Genomic DNA, 22,005 nt, shown 5'->3' with positions numbered 1-22,005 from the left:
GAACCTGAGCATTTGAGTGGTTATTTGAAAAGGTTTGTTTTCCATATGTTGGAGCATTCCATTATAAGGAGGGATTTTTCTTTACAATAAAGAAACTCTGATATAAACAGCAGCACACATAATACTCTGTTAGTAAAATGATTATCTGTATCAAATTAATACACCTCATAGTGGGCAGCACTCATTGTGCACTTTATTATGTTGTATAAAAATACTTTTTATATCTTCTGAGCAAAGGCCGGTGGGAAGTGTTGTCCTTATTTTACAGATGGGGAAACACAAATATGTTAAGGCTATTGGTTGGTCAAGATCAAAACATGGGGCTTCTTCCCACTTGTAGCGGTTACATCCCCATATCCAGACATGTTGGCGGCTACTACCCAAACTAGAGAGTGCTCAAATTGTGAACTACGCCTACAACCGCCAGCCATTTGCCAGTCAAAAATCATAAGAATTTTGTAGCTGCTAGTTGTTGCTAGATGCTCCATTACTTTCTTCTGGGTTTAAAAAAAAATAAAGCACTTCCAACCATTCCCAAATAACATATACAGATTCTCAAAAGTTCAGGACATATTATCCACAGGGGGAAATAATCTACGAGAGAAACACAGAAGGCAGGAGAGTAATTGAGCATTTGGCTCGCATTCACAGAATACTCTGAGAGGCTGTTCTACAGCATTTCAGCTTTTCATTTGTATTTACTTTTCATTTATTTGTTAGGGGACAACAATAATCTGATTTATGCCTAATGTGGTGGAAACGTAAGAGTCCAATTTTGATCTGTGTTCTCTTATCCAAAGGAAGAAAATGATATACTTTCCATATAGCCTAAGCAATTGTATTAAGATTATATCCTCTCTCTCTCTCTCTCTCTCTCTGCGTCCTGGACTTGATCCTAAGCCCACCAAATAGACAGACACTTATTTAGTTCAGTGGGCTTTGGATTATTTTACCGTTCTTCTCATCTCATGTTCTTCTCATGTTTTAGGTGTAATTTTGACTATCCATTCACACTCGTAATATACTAAATAAAAAGGCCAGAATAATAGATTGCTGTGGGCTAGATGTAGAACCTATGAAAAGAACCTACCTGTTAAAAAGAGAGGTTTCTAGGCACTAAAATCCTACCTTTAGCCTCCTTTTTTCAGTTGTTTAGAATCCTACTTCCATGCTATAGATTGATTTGCAGTCTTTTATGAAACACTAAACTTTACTACTCTTTATTGGTGTTCAGAAGTACTTAAACAAAGCAATTCCACATTTCCTCTGATAAAGCTCCATCAGGATGTAAGATTTGCTGCTTAAATAAACCAGCTTGCACTTTGAAAATGCAGTATTATACCATTTCCTAAAAACATAAGTGAAATAACCATCTTTCTCTCTCTCACACACACACACACACACACACACACACACACACTCTCTCTCTCTCTCTCTCTCTCTCTCTCTTCCCCCCCCCCCCATGTTACACAGATCTTCATAATATGAGTGCTCCTGTTTTTTCATGCTTTGGTCAATAGTGACATAGTCAACAATATTCATAGTATTGCCTGTCCCAAGTGTTCAAAAATCATCAGTCAGGCCTAAAAAAATCATGACTTTTGAATAAAACTAATGTAGTCACCTTTACAAGCTTTTGTCTACCCTCATAAGGACTAGAAATGTGGAGTGTGTTTTTTATTAAAAGCTGAGAGTTTCACCCTATCATATCTCTCAGGAAACTGAGGATTTGAGGAAAAACATCAAATATCCCAAAACTCGCATTAACATTGTGAGAGTTAGTAATGTTGTATTCACATTTAAATTTTTGTTATGCTTCAGCATTAACAGCCTTTAAGATGAATAGAGGTAATTGATGCTGTTCTATCAGGATTTTTGCATACTTTGACAAACATCGCTTCATTGGTTTACATCTGGTTAACATTTTGAACATTTTCTTCACAACCGTGAGTGTTGAAGACTTAATTCATTTTAAAAAAAAAAATCTCAAATTCTAGAGAACAAGATAGCAGTCTTTATAAAAGACTTCATAAAAGAAGTATCACCCTACAGTCTCACTATGGCTTGCCCAGTTTTACCTATACTTCTACATTTCTCTCTCCTTTTAATTTTTTTACCTTTATTTAATTTGTTAAAGAGTTTTGCTCACCTTTTGGTATTAAAGTTAATAAACTTGCATCCTGCCACTTAAAATCCATTCTCATGTCTGTCCTCTTTCTCGTGCATGTCCTGATCCAGTAAAGCTGTGTTTCCTTCACTCGTTATAATTTCAAAAGATTGAGAATAGACTCATCTGGACTTTGTGTCTTTCTAACTGTGGTATTTTAAGAACTATTAACTTTTCTACATCTCCTGATTTTTGTTAAACTTGTAGAAATAGTGAATTTGGAAGAGCATTAGTCTGGCATAAGTGCTTTGCTGGTGTTCTGTGTGTTGTGTTCTAGCGCTCACTGATTACCCATTGAAAGGAAATCTTTTCAAGCTTTGGAACTTCTCTGACAAAGCGTGGCATGCAGAGGTAAACAATGCGGTAACTAGTAAATTGGCCCATTATAGAAAAACTTGTTGTGCTTGCAAAGGTTATGTGTTGTGCTTGCAAAGGTTGTGTTACAGCTACTGTATTTGTGTGTTCTTATAAAACCCAAAGCTCTGGAACAAGAGTGATTCTTCCCCCTTCTTTCATATGCTACGGGCCACTGCAGATGTGAACAAGAATGTTATAGCTTGACAAGGGAAAAAAGTCGTTATTCTGTATTTTGATTAACTAAACTTTAATGCAAACCAGATTTCTGTAGGTTATAAAAGAAGAAATGTTGATTCTGTAGGCACAACTTCTAAGAATATAAGTTTATTGCTGTGCTTGAAAATAGTCTGGAATTGTAGAAGTCTCTCCTTGTCCTGTAATTTTTATTTCATATCAGCAGGTTACACCACAGTGTTAATTCAGTAAAATGTGCTAATATAATGCATGCTCAGGGTGCAGTGTGAGAACAATGTTTGCTAAGTTTGCCTTGCATTAGGGAGCCTATCATGGCAGCAGCAAAAAACAAACATGCCAGATTTCATGAAGACACATTTGTCGAGAAATGAAATGAAAAGCATATGGGTTCTGTAGTTTGCTACTAGGAGCTATGGTAGTTTGCTAACAAAATTGGTGCCAAACCATTGCTGTCATAAACAGGAATAATTCCAATGTTTTCAGTGAACTCATGACTACTTACTCCACCGATGAATTTGGCCTCCCTTCAGTAAACAACTTTAATAGTTATATTGTGAGAGAGTAAAAAAAAACAAACCTAGCTATTATAATAAAGCATCTAGGTCCTTACTTGGCACAGTGTAATCTCCAAATAGCAAAGGACTCTCTAATTCAGTGGTTCTCAAATTTTTGTACTGGTGACCTGTTTCACATACCAAGGCTCTGAGTGCAACCCCCTCTTATAAATGAAAAACACTTTTTAAAATGTATTTAGCACCATTACAAATGTTGGAAGCAAAGCGGGGTTTGAGGTAGAGGCTGACAGCTCGCGACGCCCCATGTAATAACCTTGTGATCCCCTCAGGAGTCCCAACCCCCAGTTTGAGAACCCCTGCTTTAATCCCACTAGCACATGACAAGGAATAATACCAGAGATCATGGGGGACTTGGCTCAGTAGGAAGCAGGAGGCTTCCTATGAGCAGGAGTAGCAAGCCAAAGTACTGGCTGCGGAAATAAGGCAAACAGTTTAGGAGCTAGGACTGAAGTACTGAGAATTAGGCCTGTGGTTCCTGGCAAGGGAGCCAGTGTTAGCGATGGCTGATGGATAGTCAGAAGTGGCTGTATGGACAGGCCTGAAAAAAGGTGCTGGACAAAACAACTGGACTCAGGACAGGGGTTCTGCAGACCAGTGCATGCTTGCCTGTGGGAGAGAAGTGCCTGGACTAAGTATCCCTAGCACTAGGTCGGAAGAGTGCCACTTTTGTATTCTGGCACTGAGCTGCCCATAGGGTGTGGATTGGGAACTGCTGTGTGTTGTTTCTCTCTCTCTTTTAATTTGGAAATGTTAAAAGCAGTTGTTCTTAGGGCAATTGCACTGTTCATTTTTGACAGCCCTAGTAAAGCAATCCTTAATTATTCATCAGGCTCTGAATATTTGTGGGAACCCACCTGGGACTAGAGGCTGAAGGGCCTAACTCTGGGAGTGCCTACAGCATGTGCCTCTGAACTATGGTACGCTCCCCATGCTCCTGAATATCTAGGGAACTAGTGTACATAGCACTTTTTTGCCACTCCCTGTATTTGGATCAGTTACACTGGGTTATTTTTTCTTATACATACAAAAATATTTATTTTTCTTTTAAAGTTTGTTGATGGGGTGGCAGATAAAGGAACCTCTGGACATATTTGTGGCAACAAATGCCAGACCTCCACTCTATTTCCAGTTGCATCATTCACATAAACTTTTTGAAGCCCCAGTCCTGCAAAGACTTATGCACCTGTTTAACTTTAGGTACTAGAAGTGCAGCTCAGTTGTCTTCAGTGAGACTATTCACAGTATCTAAAGTTAAGCAAAGGCATAAGTCTTTGCAGGATTGAGACACTAAATACTTTATAGCATTTAAAATAAACAGCGAAAAGGGAGAAAAACTAACAGGTGTTGAAAAGATATGGTTTCAGATGAGATTTAAAAATGGATTGAACCATGGAGGAGGAAGAGAGACTCAGGAAGGCTGCTCTAGACACAAGGAGCTGCAGTGGAGACGGTTCTTGCACCACCAGCTGCAAAATTGTGAGATGGGACAAAGAAGAAACCAGGACGAAAGAGGCCAATATAAGGAAAATAGAGGGAACAGGATGGAGGTGTGGCGAGAACAAGTTCTATGCAGTACAAACGTTTAAAATAAGTTGAAACCAAAAGGGCAATTTCCTAGGAGGAACATGGAAAAAATGGGGAGCCATTGGAAATGTTTGAGGACAAGGATAAGTGGACAGATTTCTTGTCCATTTCAGAAAGCAGGCAGCTTCTTTGCATAAGTGCTAGAGTCTGGGGACTCAAGGCAGTAGAGTAGGGAGTTGAAGGTATAGATGAGGGTTTCACTGGAAGTAGAGTTGAGGAACAATATGCTTGGGCAGATAACCTCTTTGTAGCTTTTAAAATGTCAATTATCCATTGAGATATCAATATCCAGGCACTATTTAATACAGTAATAAACAAGTGTAACAATAAGGAGCAACAAATGGTGAAAATTGGCACAGCAATCATTTTCAGTAACAAAGTAAGTGGAACAGAAAAGTATTTTCAATAAAACTAGGGAGTCAGCAGAAAGGCTATCGGTTCTAATTTCCCTCTCACTATGCAAGTGGGTTTTGTCTGAATTGCAACCCAGAACATGACCAGTGGGAGGTTGTCACTGTTGACCTGTAACCCTGAATTCCTTAAAATGCTTGATTGCTGTAGCTCCCTATCTGAACACTCCCAGCCATCATAGAAGCATGCACTGTTCTTCTTTGAGTGATTGCTCCCATCTATTCCAATTAGGTATGTGCATGCCATGTGCACAGTTTGCCAGAAGGTTTTTCCCCTAGTAGCACCCGTCGGGTCTGCTCTGGAGCCCCCTGGAGTTGCACCTTCATGGCGCCGCATATAGGACCCTGCCGACCCATCGCCTCTCCATTTCCTTCTTACCATCAGTGACGGTCATCGGAGCGTTTCATCTCTCGTCTTCAACGAGTGATCCTCTAGTGTATATTTCTGTAAATAGTTAAAGATAGTTTAAAAAATTGTTGTAGTTAGTTAGACATTTGGACTTGGGGTGCTGGGGGATGTTTCACTCCTCAGTTTCCCCATCCCTCTCCTGGGCCCGGGGCATGCCTCAGACCCAGGGGTTTAAGCTGTGCGGGGTTTGCCGAGGAAGGACTCTGAGTTCAGAGACTTTAGGCACCGGCATTCGCTGGTGACGAGCATGACGCGGGATCAATCTTGGCACCCCTCTCTGTCTCCTGTCCTGAAGAAGCCTGATAGAGGGCGCTCCCCTTCCTATGCAAGGGAATAAGAACTATCCAAGGGAGGGCGACTAGTGCAAGACCGCACCTCCCTTCCAACTCAACAGCCAGCACCGTCGACTCTGGGCCCTCGGGAGGGACTGTTGAGTCCAGTGCCACCGGAGGAGACCCAGTTGGAGGATTTAGACCTCCCTTCCACACCCAAGATTTATGAGGCAGCATGGGACCTGATAACACTGATAAGTCTAAAATCCCCCGACCACGGTGTCAAAGCACCGGTCCCAAGGCCCCAAATGACTCAGAGGCCAACAGTGCAGTCCAGGGGGCAAGCTGGCTATGACTCGGCAATGATGTACATTGCCCTGGCACCAATCCCCAGCACCAACGGGCACGGCTCCATCATGGTCCCTGCATGCAAACTCATCGGAGTCTACATCAGACACTGACTCATACGTGTCCCAGAGCAGCCAACCCCGTAGCCGCCGGCACTCCCAGACAGCGGGGATGACCCAAAGTTTCTCCCAGTACTGTGGCCACCACAATGGCAGATGCTGGTTCAGATGCCGAACCAGTGGCCCTTCTGGACCCCATGGGGTTACCACCAGTCCCAGGGGTTTGCCTTGTCACGATATTTTTTGACACATCTGAGAGAAGGACTGCTTCCAGGGCCAGGGATTTCTTCTAGGCATCAGCCACTGCTACTACTGCCAGTGCCACAATCGGTACCGGGCCCAGCACCAACAACAGACCCAGCACGGACACCATACCTGGCACCGCAGCTACAATCAGAGCCGTAGCCTTTTGAGGAGCCGGATGGGCAGGAAGGGCCCTCCCATATTCCGGGCTCCTCATCATCGTCTCTAGATAAGGCAGTGGCAGGAACATCCTTGGGGCCTCCCTTTCCCAATAGCCTAACCCACCTTGAACTTTTGAGATGGGTCACTCAGAACCTCGGGATACAGATGGAGGAGGTCACTGAGGTGTCAGACCCAATGGTGGACATTTTATCCCTAGCAGGACCCAGCAGGGTGGCCCTTCCCCTGATAAAGACCATTCAGGAGAACACACAAACTCTGTGGCAAACGCCATCCTCTCTGGGTCCTGCAGATAAGGAAGTTGAGAGAAAGAACTTTGTGCCTTCCAAGGGCTATGAATACTTGTTTACCCATCCCACGCCGGACTCATTGGTAGTGGCGGCCGTTAACGCAAGGGTGAGGCAAGGGCCTACTCCTCAAAGAAGCTGGACCTCTTTGGGAGGAAGATATACTCCACTGGAGGGCTCCAGCTTCATATCACAAACCAGCAAGCAGTCCTTAGCCGTTATAACTTCAAGTCATGGGACACAATGTCCAAATTCTCAGACCTTGTCCCACAAGCCGGAATTCTCAACTCTCATGGATGAGGGCAAAAGAGTCGCCAAAACTCTGCAAGTGGCATTGGACTCAGGGGACTCTGCAACGCGGACGATGTCTCCGGGCATCGCAGTGCGCCTTTGCTCATGGCTGCAGGTCTCGGGCCTCCCCAGGGAGGTCCAACAAACAGTGCAGGACCTACCGTTTGAGGGGGCCACATTATTTTTGGAGAAAATGGACTCAAGACGCCACAGTTTGAAAGACTCCCGAGCCATTTTAAGATCAATGGGGGTTTGAGTCATCCAGGCAGCCACCAGGCCTTAGGCAGACCTTTTGAGGATACGCCCGAGGGCGTTATACCAACCTCTCAACTGGATCCTTCCTTCCCGCTTTCGGAACATCTGTCCCATTTCTACCAAGCATGGTCCCAAATCACCTCAGACCGTTGGGTCCTCCGCATGATAGAGATGGGATGTTCTCTCCAATTTTCCTCGCCCCCGCTCATTCCCCCTCCCTCTTCAGGGACATAAGCAACTTCTCATCCAGGAGCTACAAACCCTCTTATCGGCGGAGGCTGTGGAGGAGGTTCCGCTGGAGCTCAGGGGAAAGGGGTTTTCCTCCTGGTATTTCCTAATACTGAAAGCAAAAGGGGGCCTCAGACCCATCTTGGACCTGTGCAACCTCAACACGTTCATGAAGAAACTAAAGTTTCAAATGGTCTCTTTGGCCACTATCGTCCCGTCCCTGGATCCAGGAGATTGGTATGCCGCCCTTGACTTGAAGGATGCATACTTCCACGTTTCCATAATTCTGCCCCACAGATGGTGCTTACGGTTTACAGTTAGGAATTCCCACTGCCAATTCACAGTACTACCATTTGGCCTATCATCGGCACCTCTGGTGTTTACCAAACGTATGTCAGTCATGGCCACTTTTCTGCAGAAAAGTCAGGTTCAGGTATTTCCTTACCTAGACGACTGCCTAGTCAAGGACTGGTCCAGAACACAAGTGGATCAACATGTCTCCTTCATAAAATCCACCTTCAATGCATCGTGCCTCTTCCTAAACACTCAAAAGTCAAAACTCATCCCTACTCAGAGAATAGAGTTAATAGGGGCAACACAGGCCAGAGTGTTCCTGCACCAATCCCGCTTCCAGGCCATTCATGACATCAGGATCACAAACGAATCCCTAGTAAGGAGTTGCTTAAAACTCCTAGGTCACATGGCATCTTGCACATATGTAGCACAACATGTGAGGCTCAGACTTAGACCTCTCCAAGCTTGGTTGGCATTGGTGTACCGACCAAGCAGGCACAGTCTAGACATGGTGGTTACCCTTCCAGTGGAGGTTCTCAAGTCTCTTCACTGGTGGCTCGACTCTCACTTGCTGTTTTCCAAATCCCGTCCATCCCTATGTCTGACCACCAATGCCTTGGTCATGGGGTGAAGGCGCACACTTTGGGGAACACAGAACTCAGGGCCTCTGGTCTCAGGAGGAATTGATGTTTCACATCAATGTAAGGGAGCTCAGGGCAGTCAGGCTGGCATGTCAAGCCTTTCAGCCTCTCGGGGAGGGCAAGTGAATATCGGTCCTGTCAGACAATACAACAGCGATGTTTTATATCAACAGACAGGGGGAGCATGCTCCTCTCTCCTGTGTCAGGAAGCCCGCATGCTCTGGGAGTTCTGGATAGCATATTCCATACTTTTAGAAGTGTCCTAGCTTCCAGGGTCACAGAAGGAAGCAGACCACCTCAGCAGGTCTTTTCACAACCACGAGTGGTCTGTCAACCCGGATGTAATAAACAATATCTTCCAGCAGTAGAGAGTTCCCCAGATCTATCTGTTCATCACACGGGCTAACAGGAAGTGCCTAATTCTGCTGCTTCCATAACCACAGCCCGGATTCAGTTGGCAGACACGTTTCTGCTTCCATGGAAGGACTGCCTGTTCTAGGTGTTTCCTCCTATACCGCTGATTCACAAGGTCCTCCTCAAAATCCGACTGAACCTCGGTGATCCTGGTGGCACTGGCCTGGCCATATCAGCATTGGTACACCAGGCTACTGGAGCTATTGGTGGATATTCCAATCACTCTACCGCTAATTCCGGACCTCATCACTCAGCATCACAGAAGACTTCAACACCCCCAATCTCGAATGTCTCCACCTCACGGCTTGGAAGCTACGTGGTTGAATCCACTAAACCTCACATGCTTAGACCCCGTTAGGAAGGTTCTTCTGGGTAGCAGAAAATCTTCGACCAGAGCAACTTACCTAGCCAAGTGGAAGAGATTCACAATTTTGGTGCTCACAGAGCCATATCCCTCCAACAAAATCATCGGTCCCCTTTATATTGGACTACCTCCGAAAATTGAAACAGCAGGGCTTGTCTCACTCCTCGATAAAGGTTCACCTGGCTGCCATCACAGCTTTTCACCCAGGAGAGCATGGATGCACCATCTTCACTAACAAAATAGTGCGACGGTTCCGCAAGGGGTTGAAAGGATTATATCTTCATATTCGGCGGCCCATGCCCACTTAGGACCTTAACTTGGTACTTTCTAGGCTGATGGGGCCCCCGTTCGAACCCCTAGCAATGTGCTCACTTCTCTACCTTTCCTATAAGGTGGTCTTTTTGGTTGCAATAACATCAGCCAGAAGGATGTCTGAGCTCAAGGGTCTCACATCCGACTCTTTTCTATAAAGATAAGGTGCAACTGCAACCCCACTCTGCATTCCTCCTGAAGGTGGTCTCAAATTTCCATGCCAATCGAGCTATTTCTTCCGGTCTTTTTCCCAAAACCTCGTGCCAATAGCCGTCAGCACAGACTCCATTCCCTGGATGTGTGGCATGCATTGGCTTTTTATATTGAATGAACTAAGCAGTTCCATAAGTCGAACCAGATGTTTGTTGCTGTGGCAGACAGGATGAAATGCCTCCCAGTGTCCCCACAAAGGATATTGTCATGGATCACATCCTGTATCGGGGTTTGTTATGACCTCGTTAAGATCTCTGCCCCCACTCTGACTGCACACTCCACTAGAGCTCAGGTGTCTTTGGTGGCTTTCCTGGCCCAGGTACCGATCCAGGAGATCTGCAGGGTAGCTACGTGGTCTTCGGTTCACACCTTCACTTCACATTATGCCATCACCTAGCATGCCGGGGTGATGCAGGGTTCAGCAGGGCTGTGCTTCAGTCCGCAATTGCATAAACTCTGACCCCATGTCCTAGGTAAGGCCCTTGGGAGTCATCTAAGTGGAGTCGATATGAGCAAGCACTCGAAGAAGAAAAAACAGTTACTCACCTTCTCATAACTGTTGTTCTTTGAGATGTGGTGCTCATATCCATTCCAAACCCACCCACCTTCCCCTCTTTCGGAGTATCTGGCAAGAAGGAACTGGAGAGGTGGAATGTCAGCAGGGCCCTATATGTGGCGCCATGAAGGCACGACTCCAGGGGGCTCCAGAGCCGACCCAACGGGTGCTGTTAGGGGAAAAACCTTCCAGCGAACTCTGCGCATGGTGCATGCACACACCTAATTGGAATCGACATGAGCAACACCTCTCGAAGAACAACAGTTACGAGAAGGCGACTAATCATTTTATTATCTGTGTGATAAGCAGCCCTGGTTCAGCAATTCTGACTCCAGCAGCCTACTTGTTTACGCTCTGGTCTCCACCAGCCTTGGTTACTACTATCCAAGTGACTCCTAATGCACCTCCCAGTCCTGAATTTCCCCAAAACAGTCTTCTTGGAGATGCCCAGCCCTCTGCTGGAACATTCCAAGGAGTCATAAGATTAACTGCTCCTTTAAAGAGAGAAAGGCCAGCAGCTTTTTGCTTTAACTAGCATTAATAATCACTTCAAGTCAAATACAGCACTGGACTAATACAGAATAAAACTAAAACTAGATTATTTAATCAGAGAGGTTTTAAGTGAGTTTTTTAAGTATAAGGAATAAAGTCAGAAATGGTTATAAACACATAAAAGTGGAAAATGTTTTCTAGTGGCTAAAACTCAACAAAACTACAGGCTTGTTCAAGGTAAGATTCTTACCACATATCCTTGGTTGGATAAGATGGCTGACCACCTCCTTGGTCAGGATTTCTTACAAAATGCCAAGCAAAAGGTAATTTAGGGTAAGATGGCTGACCACCTCCTTGGTCAGGATTTCTTACAAAATGCCAAGCAAAAGGTAATTTAGGGTAAGATGGCTGACCACCTCCTTGGTCAGGATTTCTTACAAAATGCCAAGCAAAAGGTAATTTAGGGTATTGTCCCTCTCTTTTATATTTTGCTGAACTTTTGAAATTTATTCTTCTCAAAGTTCCATGCTCCTACTGTGAGAAAAGGTGCCATGGAGTCTGATGGAGAAGGTTCCATGCTGGTTTTCTCCCCATTGGTACTTTTTACAACATAAATTGAACTGTCACTGCAGCCTCAGATATGCTAATAAATGGCCACTTGACTGAGGTTGCCAATTCCACTCTACTCCACGCTGATATGGCCTCAGCTGGAGTACTGTGTTCAGTTCTGAGTACCACATTTCAGGAAATATGTGGACAACAAAATGATTCAAGGTCCAGAAAACATGACCTATGAGGGAAGATTGGAAAAAATTGGGTTTGTTTAGTCTGGAGAAGAGAAGACTGATAGAGGACATAATGGTTTTCAAATTTCAAAAAGCAACAGTTTTGCCACAAGGAGGAGGGAGAAAAATTGTCCTTAACCTCTGAGGATAGGACAAGAAGCTGTGGGCTTAAATTGCAACAACAGCAGTTTAGAAGTTTGGAAATTAGGAAAAACTTCCTATCAGGGTGGTTAAGCACTGGAATAAATTGCCAAGGGAGGCTGTGGAAACTCCATCATTGGAGATTTTTAAGAGCAAGTTAGACAAACACCTGTCCAGGATGGTCTAGATAATACTTAGTACAGGCATGAGTTCAGGGAAATGTACTAGATGACGTTTTGAGGTCACTCCTAGTCCTACGATTTTGTGATTGAACCTGATGGGGCATTGATCTTTCCTTTGACTGGAAAAAAACCTGTTTACCCACTCCCCAGACTTTTCTGCTTCAAGAACGTTTGAAATATCATACAGAGGGAATTCATAACTTCACATATAAAGTGAACATGTATTTTACAATTATATTAATAACCAGTGTGGTGGTAGCTTTCCTATGATACCTCAATACTTATATTGTACAAATGTCACTGCAATAGTATGTCGGGTGTGAATAAAGGAGTTCCTAGGGTCACAGAGTTTGTACCTTTCTACCTTTTCTTAACCTATATATGCTACCTATCATTTATTAGATGGCTGTTCAAAATACTAGGTGCTGTACAATTGGAGAGGAAGCCAGAAGAGAGAGAGGCTAAATGATATAAACAGAGGAGGGGAAAGGGATGCAACCTACAAACAAAATGATCTTTTTTTTTACATATATATTCTGTTTCCTCCTGTTTTTTTCTTCCTCCCCAGTTGCCCTTAGACCTAGTCATTGCTAGTTTTTTATTTTATTTTTACGTATTTATTTCAAGATTTTATGTATTCCATATATAAACCGCCCTTCTTAGCTATCTAGCCTGCATGTCTGCCCAGCAATCATGGAACTCTTGCCACACCCCTGTTCTCCAGGGGAATGCCTTCAAAGAACACTTTCTCTGTCCCAGTCACCATCATCAAGTAACTAGATTCTGGTTTTAACAAAAAGGGTCAAGTTGGGTCAGACCTTGCAATTTCCATTGCTTCTGATTATCGAGCAGTCATCTGTATGAATGTTTTATCTCAAACTGGGAGGCGAAGTAATTATAAAAGAACTACATATAATGGGGGCCCGTGAAGGAAATGACAGGAAGGAACAATTGGAACAGATAAGTATTTTTGTGTATGTGTGTGTGGTTTTCCCCTTCTTTTAAAAAACAGCTTTAATGCTTTTTATCTTGTGATCAGAGTTTCCAGTGCACATATAGCAAGAAGCATGGACTGTAAAATTTAGTTTAGTGCTGAACCAAGTATGTGCATTCTGGTTGTATCATCCTTTCCTTTGGGAAGGCACATGGAGAGAGGGAGAAATTGGGAAGTGAAGACAATAGCAAGGAAAGGAATTTGGGATAATTAGTAATGAGTTCACTCACTTTATATTCATCCTCGTATTATCACGTTGCTGTTTGTATATTTGAATAAAGTTATGCTTGTATGAGTAGCAAAGACTAATTGCTCTTGGTTTCTCGGTCTTTGCCCGTTTTATGCCTGTAGACAGTACACAAGGCAGCCCATAAGGAATGGTCTACCACAATGTCCCTTATTGTTAGGCTAACAATTTAGAAGTCTGTTGCCATCTTCAAGGGTGATGCAACACAACATATTAAATATCAACTTTCTTATTTAAACCCTGCGTGTGTGTGTTGTGTGTCAAGGTATAAGCCCAAAATTCTAAAGTCAGCCAGAGAAAATGCAGAACGCCAAATGCTACTCTTAGGGATGCTCATACAACCCCACATAACTCAATGCAATCCCATGTTTGGTGGCTGCACCTACATCAGTGCAATCTCATGAAGAGTAACTTGCATGTATAACTGACGGTAGAATTTGGCCCACAGAAAATAAATTAAGCATGAACAATGTTACTTTAGCAGTTGTATAATCTTAGTTTCAGTGAGAGATTATATTTAGAAAACACTGAGCTCATCTCATCTGTTTCACAAATGACTTAGCCTTTTTTTCCCAACATAGTGGAGTGATTTTAACTTTACACCTGATGTAAGATGTACATTAGCATGTTGTCAACAGTTAACTCCCCTTGATAATGCAGTTGTTAACATATAGTAATATCCCTCTTGCCAAGGCCATATTGAACACCTGGCCAAATCTTTATCAATGTGAGTGGGAGTTTTACCTACACAAGCACAATCTGTTTTGCTTGTATAGGAGCAGATGTGATCTGGCCCCAACAATTTTACACATGCAAAATTAAAGTAATAAGCATAGATACCTTTTTAAAAAAATTACAATGTTAATTACTGGCTAAAATATGTATTTTAATTAAACAGGAAAAATAAGCAAACATGTTTTAAAAGAAAAACTATACAGAATATCAAAGAACATGACTCTTCCATTTATAGCAAATCAGCATAACCTATTGCTTACCATAAACTTTGTTTTCCTCTCTTTTTTTAGCTCATGGGGCATTCTGAATGGGATCACAAACGAGGGTCCAGAGGATCACAGGTCAGTTAGAGCTGGATTTTTCACTTGCTGTTCTCTTGTAATTTGTGGTTGGGTGCTTGTTTTTTTTGGAATATGTTCCTTTGTCTGCTGAACTTGTCCTGGAGAGAGCAGAATTTAAGAAAATCAGTAACAATATATGCTGCTGTTGAGTACTGAAAGGGTAAATTAAGGGCTAAATCCTGTAAACAAGCATATTTGAATAGATCTATTCAAGCGAGTGGGGCTATTCACATAAGAAAATTTAGTCACATGCATGTTTGCAGGAGAGGGCCAAAAAGAGTTTAAAATGGTGACAACTTTGATTTAATAGCAGTCATGTTCAAACTGCAACAGTCAGATAACATTCTTGCATTGGCAGGAGGATGGATTAGATGTGTTGGCATGTCTTTTTTAACTCTATTGTCTATCTATTAAGTTTGTAACTCTGCATTTTCAGATATTGTAGATAATTATATTTTTTTCTGTTTACATATGAAATACCATCTATAAAGCTCTGTGGTACTCCCCTACAGTACAAGGATAAACAGATTTGATGGTAACATAGAATTTTATGGGAATTGTTCGTAGCCACTTCTTCTACCTTGACTCATCCTAAAATCAAAGAAATAACAGCAGTTTTGATAATAGTATCATGCTGACGGATAAAAATACATCTATAGAAACCAAGTCATAGGGTTGTGCTTCAGAGGACACATAGCTACCAGTCTGATGATCAAGAGATTTCCTGTAGGGGCAAAGAACTCTCGTGTTGAAATTATCTGAGTCAATAACTAAAACCCCCAAACTTTAGATTTCTTTTCATCGTTCTCTTATATCAAGGATCATTATACAAATACTAAGATCTAAGCCTAAACCCACTTCATAGAAGTTTCTGCTCCTAAGAAAGTTCCTGCTTACTTATTATCTTTACTGGTTTGTGGCAATTGGTGTAGTGAACAGGATTGTCAAACCTTCTGTCCCTCTTCCAAAAATCGCAGAAACATCAGCCTTTTAAATGAGAAATAGACACTTCTGTATGGTCACATATATATCAGTTTTTACAGGGTTCACTACTTTCAATTTGAAAAATAATGTTGTGCAGTTTGTCATTACTTCTGTTGGTTGTCCAGATAAAAAAAAATCTAAAAACTTTACCTACAAATTCCAATTAAACCCAATCCTCATAGAAATGCAACAAAATTTAAAATTCATTCCAAAATCTGTTTTGCACTGCTGTGTTAGGCCTATAAATATGTAATATTTTATAAAACTCTGCTCAAATGCATGAAGAGTTAAAGTTTACCTCTTGGGTCTTCCCAGCGGATTGGGATTTTAATGATCTGCTCTGTCTAAATTGGCAGAAAATTTAGATCCACTGAGTGAATCAAGGAGGCAAATCTTATTCTAACATAGTAACGCAAAGAAACACAAGTCAAGAAAATCAAAGTTATGATATTCTGGCCTAAGCCAACACTATGGCCTACATTTTCAAAAGTGTCTAGTGATTTATGCAAAAATTTTTGCAAATACAGACTAACATGGCTGCTACTCTACTAGTGATTTATGGTGTTTCAATATTTCAGTCCCAAACATGAGACACTTTAAATGGGCCTGATGTTCAGGAAACAGGGTTCTGTGGTTTTTTTGAAAACCAGTCCCCTTTAAAGATGTCTCAAGTTTTGAAACCAAAACTTGGCACACTTAAAATCACTAGACTCTCTTGAAAATGTAGTGATATATGTTTATAGTGATAAGTGCTTCAATCCTAGCAGAAGAGGCCATTGCTTAAAGCAGCAAAAGGTTTAGTGTCTCTTTAATGAGTATCTGCAGGATTGGGTGCAGATTAAAAGTCTGTATTTGGCAGTGCAGTGGAGGCTAAATGGATTTCAAAAAGAAGGAGAGGCAGAGGACAGACTGAGCAGTAAACAGACGTCTTGTTGCAGAAAATCAGTAATTATTCTAGTATCTAGAGTTCTTCAAGTTTTGGTGTGTTTTTTTAAATACTGTTCTTTCAGCATAGAGAAGGGGTGAAATATTGGCCCTTTATAAGTCATTGGGAATTTTGCCATTGACTTCAATAAGACACGATTTCTCCCAGGCAGAAAGGTTGAGAAAGGACTTAAGTCAGCTGGGTTTTCCATGTTTCTTCTTCCCGAGGATGGGACGGTTTCCATGGCTTGGCCTAATTTCAGATAGGGAGGACTCCTGGGTGTTGAGTCAGGTTCAAGAAATATCTATTGTGTGAAGACCAGGTGAAACCTTTCCATTGAGTACTCTTATCAAATGTTGCTAAACAGGGTGAAACTGTTGCTAAAAAGATTTTGACGAAGTTGTTCAGGTTGCATAATGAAGGAAGCAGAGAGGGATTTGTGAGCAGTTACGAGTTATAGGTAAGAGGTTATATGTTTTTACCACCTCACTGAACTCAGTACTGGACCTTATTCTATGTAGGATTCTAACTGGAGCAACACTGTTCCTTTTTTCATCTTGAATGACATTTCAGACAGGCTTCCCTTTTAAAAAGAAAAGTTCTAGGGGGTTCTGTGGTACCACAACCCTGTAGCTTATAATAATGATGCTGCAGTGCTTTTGTCTAGTATTGTAGAATTCTGTGTATTTTAAAATAAAGGTTTATTCCAGGAGTCCCTGTTTCAGGTACTCACAGATACATAATATAGAAAACTCTTGTCCATTATTTAATTCCTAATACAAAAGAGTCTATTTTTGAGATTTCTATATATTTATTTGGATCAGAGTAATTATAATAACTTGAATCCTAGCTGGTCAACATGTAGCTCAGCATAAGCGGGCTTTAAAACAGCGAGATCACAAAACTCATGCCAGTAGAATAATCTCCCATTGTCTGTTAATTCTCCTGGAATAAAGAAGAGAAAGCACTGAACTGGATTTTAGAGCCTTCTTTCTTCAATGAGCACTCTCAAGGTGCCTTGGGGGAGAAAGAAGTGGAACAATTTGCTTGTTATAAAATAAAATCTCAAACTCTCTCCTTCAATCAGGATGTTTCTTCTATTATGAATAAGCAGGTTATCTCTGGTTTGTGTCTGAAGCCTGCAGAAATTATCCAGTAGTGCCCTGTACATTTTCTAATAACCCACTTGGAAAATGTGTTCATTTTGTGCTTTCTGATTATGGGGGTTAAACAAAGGGTGAAGGCCTAACTTGAAGTAGTGCAGGATGTCCCAAAAATGCCTCTCTGCTTCTGGGAATTCCTCACTCTGAAAAGAGTTTTATCTCCTTACATGCCGCTGTGGTTGACTGGAATTTAAATCTGTAAAGTACAAGGCTAAACTTCTATATCACTTAACCTGCTGCTAACTTCCATAGCAAGATCTCCTTCCTTTTTCTATTTATTATTATTATTAATGTATTTATTTATTCTAAGAGTCCTTCATTCTTTTGATTGTGATTCTGACAAGCTTTACCAATCCCCTAGTTTTTCTAGTCTCCATTATTGAAATCTGTACCTCCTGCACTAGAGCACATGGAGCTCATCTAGTTAGAATGGATTGTAATTTGCTTCATAGAGAGCAGACAGATTGTTATTACAAGAATCATTTGATTTTGATCTTTGAAGGTAACACCTATTGTTAGAAATATTTATTGTAAAACCCTTATTAAATCTCTCTGGAATCAAAGACAGTGCTGCAAAAGAAGTTTATTTTTCTCATCCTGTGTGTCTTGCAAACACCAGAAAATACTGTAAACTTTTATTTAAAAATTCAATGCAACTTTAGAGATCTTGCATATATGCATGCATGCATGCACACAAAATTGAGAAATTCAAAGTTACCCTTCCATGTTATAAAAATTCCTAGTTATGTATCCTGCATTTGCTGTACAGGTCACAAATATTAAGGTACATCCTATCTGTCATGTCTTCTACTGGATCATACTGTCTCATTCATATCTTATATAAGATACTCCTGAGGGCATTTTGTGCCAAAAATAAAAATTCTGCACACAATATTTTAAAATTCTACAAAATTCTGCCAATTTTATTTGTCAAATAAATGTAGAAGCTCCAGCATGGCATTGGGGAGCACAGGCCACTGGCTGCATGGAGGTGGGAGATCAATGTGCAGTTTCCCGCCTCAGTACACAGACTCAGCGGATCCAAGTCTGAAGGGGCTTAGTGTGGGGAGATTCAGGTGTGGGTAGAGAGGGTTCTGTGTGGGGCAATCTGGGTGCGGGCAGCTCAGTGGGGGATCCAGGTGTCGGGGGAGCTGGATGCAATGATTGTAGGTCTCTGTAGGGGGTCCAGGTGAAGGTGGTTGGGGCTCAGCAGGGGGTCTGGATGTGGAGGGATCAGTGGGGGGAGTCCAGATGCTGGGGTAGTGTGGCTCAGTAGGGTGGGGATCTGGGTGTGTGTGGCTCATCGGGATGGTCCTGGAGCAGGGGGAGTTGGGCTCATCGGGGGGGGTGAGGCTTGGCGGGAGGGCCTGGATATGAGGGGGTCTGGATGGACCGAGGTTAGTAGGCAGATGGGAGAGCAGCTCCCTGTACAGTGATTCCCGCCCCTGAGGGAATCCATGTCTGCAGATGTCCAGGTAAACAATGACAATGTATTAGATATTCAATTCAATGATTTCATAGAGTTTAAAATCATCAAATTTTGGTGTAGACCCATTTATAAGCTGATCCCCGCTCTTATTCTGCTTATGAATGAGTATATACGGTGTATATAATATGAGAAACTGTGGCCTAATGGAATTAATCTTTGTCATTATCTCCCTCTTAAGTTCAAAGTGTGAATCATCCATTAATTGTTACCACCTAAACCAGCACTTTATATACATACATCATTTTAAGACCATCACATGGATGAGAATTATTTGTTGCTGTCATCAAGCCAAGTTTGGCTTGTTTAATGGGTTGGCATAATACCAGGACTCTATGGAACCAAGTGGTCCTTCTTTTGTTAATCTTGTAAAATGATGATAATATAGAGAAAAACACAAAAGTCCAGTGTTTTTAATTCACTTTATATGTAAAAGCTCTCAATTATATATAGCTGAGGTGCTGCGTTTTCCTCTTCCAGTTCCTAAGCAACAGCTATTTTCAGATTGAGTGTGTCTGGTATTGTCTACCTACTTCATGCTTCTGTGAGGTAATTCGTCAGTGGATGCTGGGCTTTCTCGGTATCTCTCCCTATTCTCTTTGTCATGGGACTGTAAGGAGACAGAAAGCTTATAAAACGGGAAATAGCTTGGGCAAAACCAGTATCAACCTTGCAGCTTGCAAAAAGTGTATACCTCTAGGAGCTCTGCAGTCTATAGCAATGAAACAAAAGAATCAGAAATAAGGTTCTTGCCATTGGTTTCAAATTCTTAAGAGGGAAGCCTCTAAAGCACACTCAAAACCATGAGCCGGAAATCCTTGTTCTTACTGAAGCGTAGATGGGAGTCCATTCCCATTACTGATCAGGTACCGTGTACTGGTGCATCTGTTGTGTAATTGTGTCCCTGGCAATATCACTGTTGATTTGATTATAATGAAGTAATTGTAACTATTTCTTCTTAAACAATGACATTCAGTTGTCCATTTCCTGTAGTTTCCATAATGAGTAGTGCATCCTAGCATAAGTGTTTATAATGCTGATTTTACAAGAGCATGTTCTTATGAATGTATAAGTATGATCATATTGCAATCGTATCTATTGTATTATGAAGAACAATTTTAAGGAATGAACAGAAATCAGTTATCTAGCAAAGGTGAGTCTTTAACTAAAGATCTAACGGAAATGTATATACTAGAAAGACGGGGGATACTGTGAACTGGTCATTTGATGAAAACATTGCCTATTGCAGGTGGGGTCCTTAGTGCATGTGTTATATTATTTTATTTGCTGTATCCACTGATTACACATAGACGTAGTGAATTAGCAAAAATTCAGTTTTGTTCAGTAACCTCTTGCTTGATGTATTATTTCAAACTTGTTAAAAGGAAGAAAAGTATCTGTGTCTTTAAAATGTATAGACCAGAATTTCATGTAGAAATAGTAGGAAGCACCTTAGTGCTTGCATCACCATAGATCAGGACTGAACATGGGAGTAAGGAAAGTCTGTTTCCCAGCTTCCTGCTCCTGATATTCAATGGTTCTGTAATATTTTAATACTCTTATTTGGGATGTAAGGAAATGAAAAAGAAGGGCCTTAGAAATAATGCTGAAGGCAGGGGTGGTGGCAATAGACTTACCCCATACCCCTTTGCAGGCTTGGGTTATAGTGGTACTGACAGCAAAGTGCATTGTGGGGTATCTCATGCAATGGGAAACCAGTACTTTGGGAAAAATTCCTGCTTCTTGGGCCTAAGGAACAATGTAGTAAGTAAATACTGAAGTATAAGTGTTGTGAAATGCCCCCTTACCCTGTGTGCTTGGGTATTCTACAGCTGAATAGTTGAACTGGTGTAATAGTTGAACTACAGTGAACTTGAAGAGTTTGGGTTTTGATCTGGTCCTAGATTATTTTCCTCCTTGACAATTGTAACCCAAATGGCATCACTGAATAGAGATGCATTTAAAACACTATTATAGTTGTATAAGCTGGAGCCTATGAGGTGCTTAGCATTTTTTGTAAGATGTTTGAGTATTCTCTGCTCCCTTAACTTCAACTCTAAGGTTGGGCCCTAAACCACTGGAGGAGACCTTAATTTGGAATGACAGCATTTAGGATCAGGCAGAATCTTCACACTTCAGTCCACAATGTAAAATTGTTATGGGATCAGCCCTCATTGTTGGCTATGAATTTAAAAGCAGGAACTGATTTTACATGGTGCCATAAAAGCTAAATAAGCCAATAATTGATATAGATGTTTATATAGCTATAAACCATTCAAAGTGATGTACTGTAGAGGTAGGTAAAATAATCAATAATATTTCCTTAGCTAGAAATGTTATTTTATAGCAATATAAACAGCAGTAATACCTTTTGTGCTGTTAAATCACTAGTTGAAAGTTTGATGGGTTTATGTCAATGTAACTAGTGAGGCGTCTCTCTTACCAGCAAGGATTTAGTGTACAGGCACACTAACGGCAGCATGCACATGAAGTTCAGTTCCCAATTCCTTATACATAGTCTAGCAGATATAAGCAGTTCCCACAGCTTGACCCTCATGCCACACCCTCCATCCCAAGCGTTTTGACAGCAAATACATTTCTTAAAGATTGTGAATATATTCCCTCACTTGTATCTCTTGACAAAGCATGTCAATTGTAGACAATTTTCTTCAAATATAAAGCTGGTGTTTAATTCACTGTTAATTACTATTAATTATTAATTTAGGAGATACTGCCTCATAGTTATAAAAATCTGTATACCTCTGAAGAGATGTGGCTGCAACAAGGGAATGAGTCAGGATTCCTGGTTTCTGTTTCTGTCTTTAATGTTGACTTGCTGCAACCATGAGCAATTTGCTTTGACCTCTCTACCTTTG

General features: G+C 41.5%; 1 protein-coding gene across 1 annotated transcript in view; it reads left to right on the top strand.

Annotated features, from left to right (window-relative positions):
- The window catches only part of PDE3A (phosphodiesterase 3A), a 376,294-nt gene that overhangs the window by 222,505 nt on the left and 131,784 nt on the right, over nt 1-22,005 (top strand). The window contains exon 2 of the mRNA XM_038380928.2: nt 14,521-14,571. Coding sequence (XP_038236856.1) covers nt 14,521-14,571 — 51 coding nt within the window. The remainder of the gene's footprint in view (nt 1-14,520; nt 14,572-22,005) is intronic.

This window comes from Dermochelys coriacea, chromosome 1 (genome assembly GCF_009764565.3).
Source record: "Dermochelys coriacea isolate rDerCor1 chromosome 1, rDerCor1.pri.v4, whole genome shotgun sequence".
Taxonomy (NCBI): domain Eukaryota; kingdom Metazoa; phylum Chordata; order Testudines; family Dermochelyidae; genus Dermochelys; species Dermochelys coriacea.
Note: the sequence above shows the minus strand (reverse complement) of the source record. Positions and strands in the feature narration are given on the sequence as shown.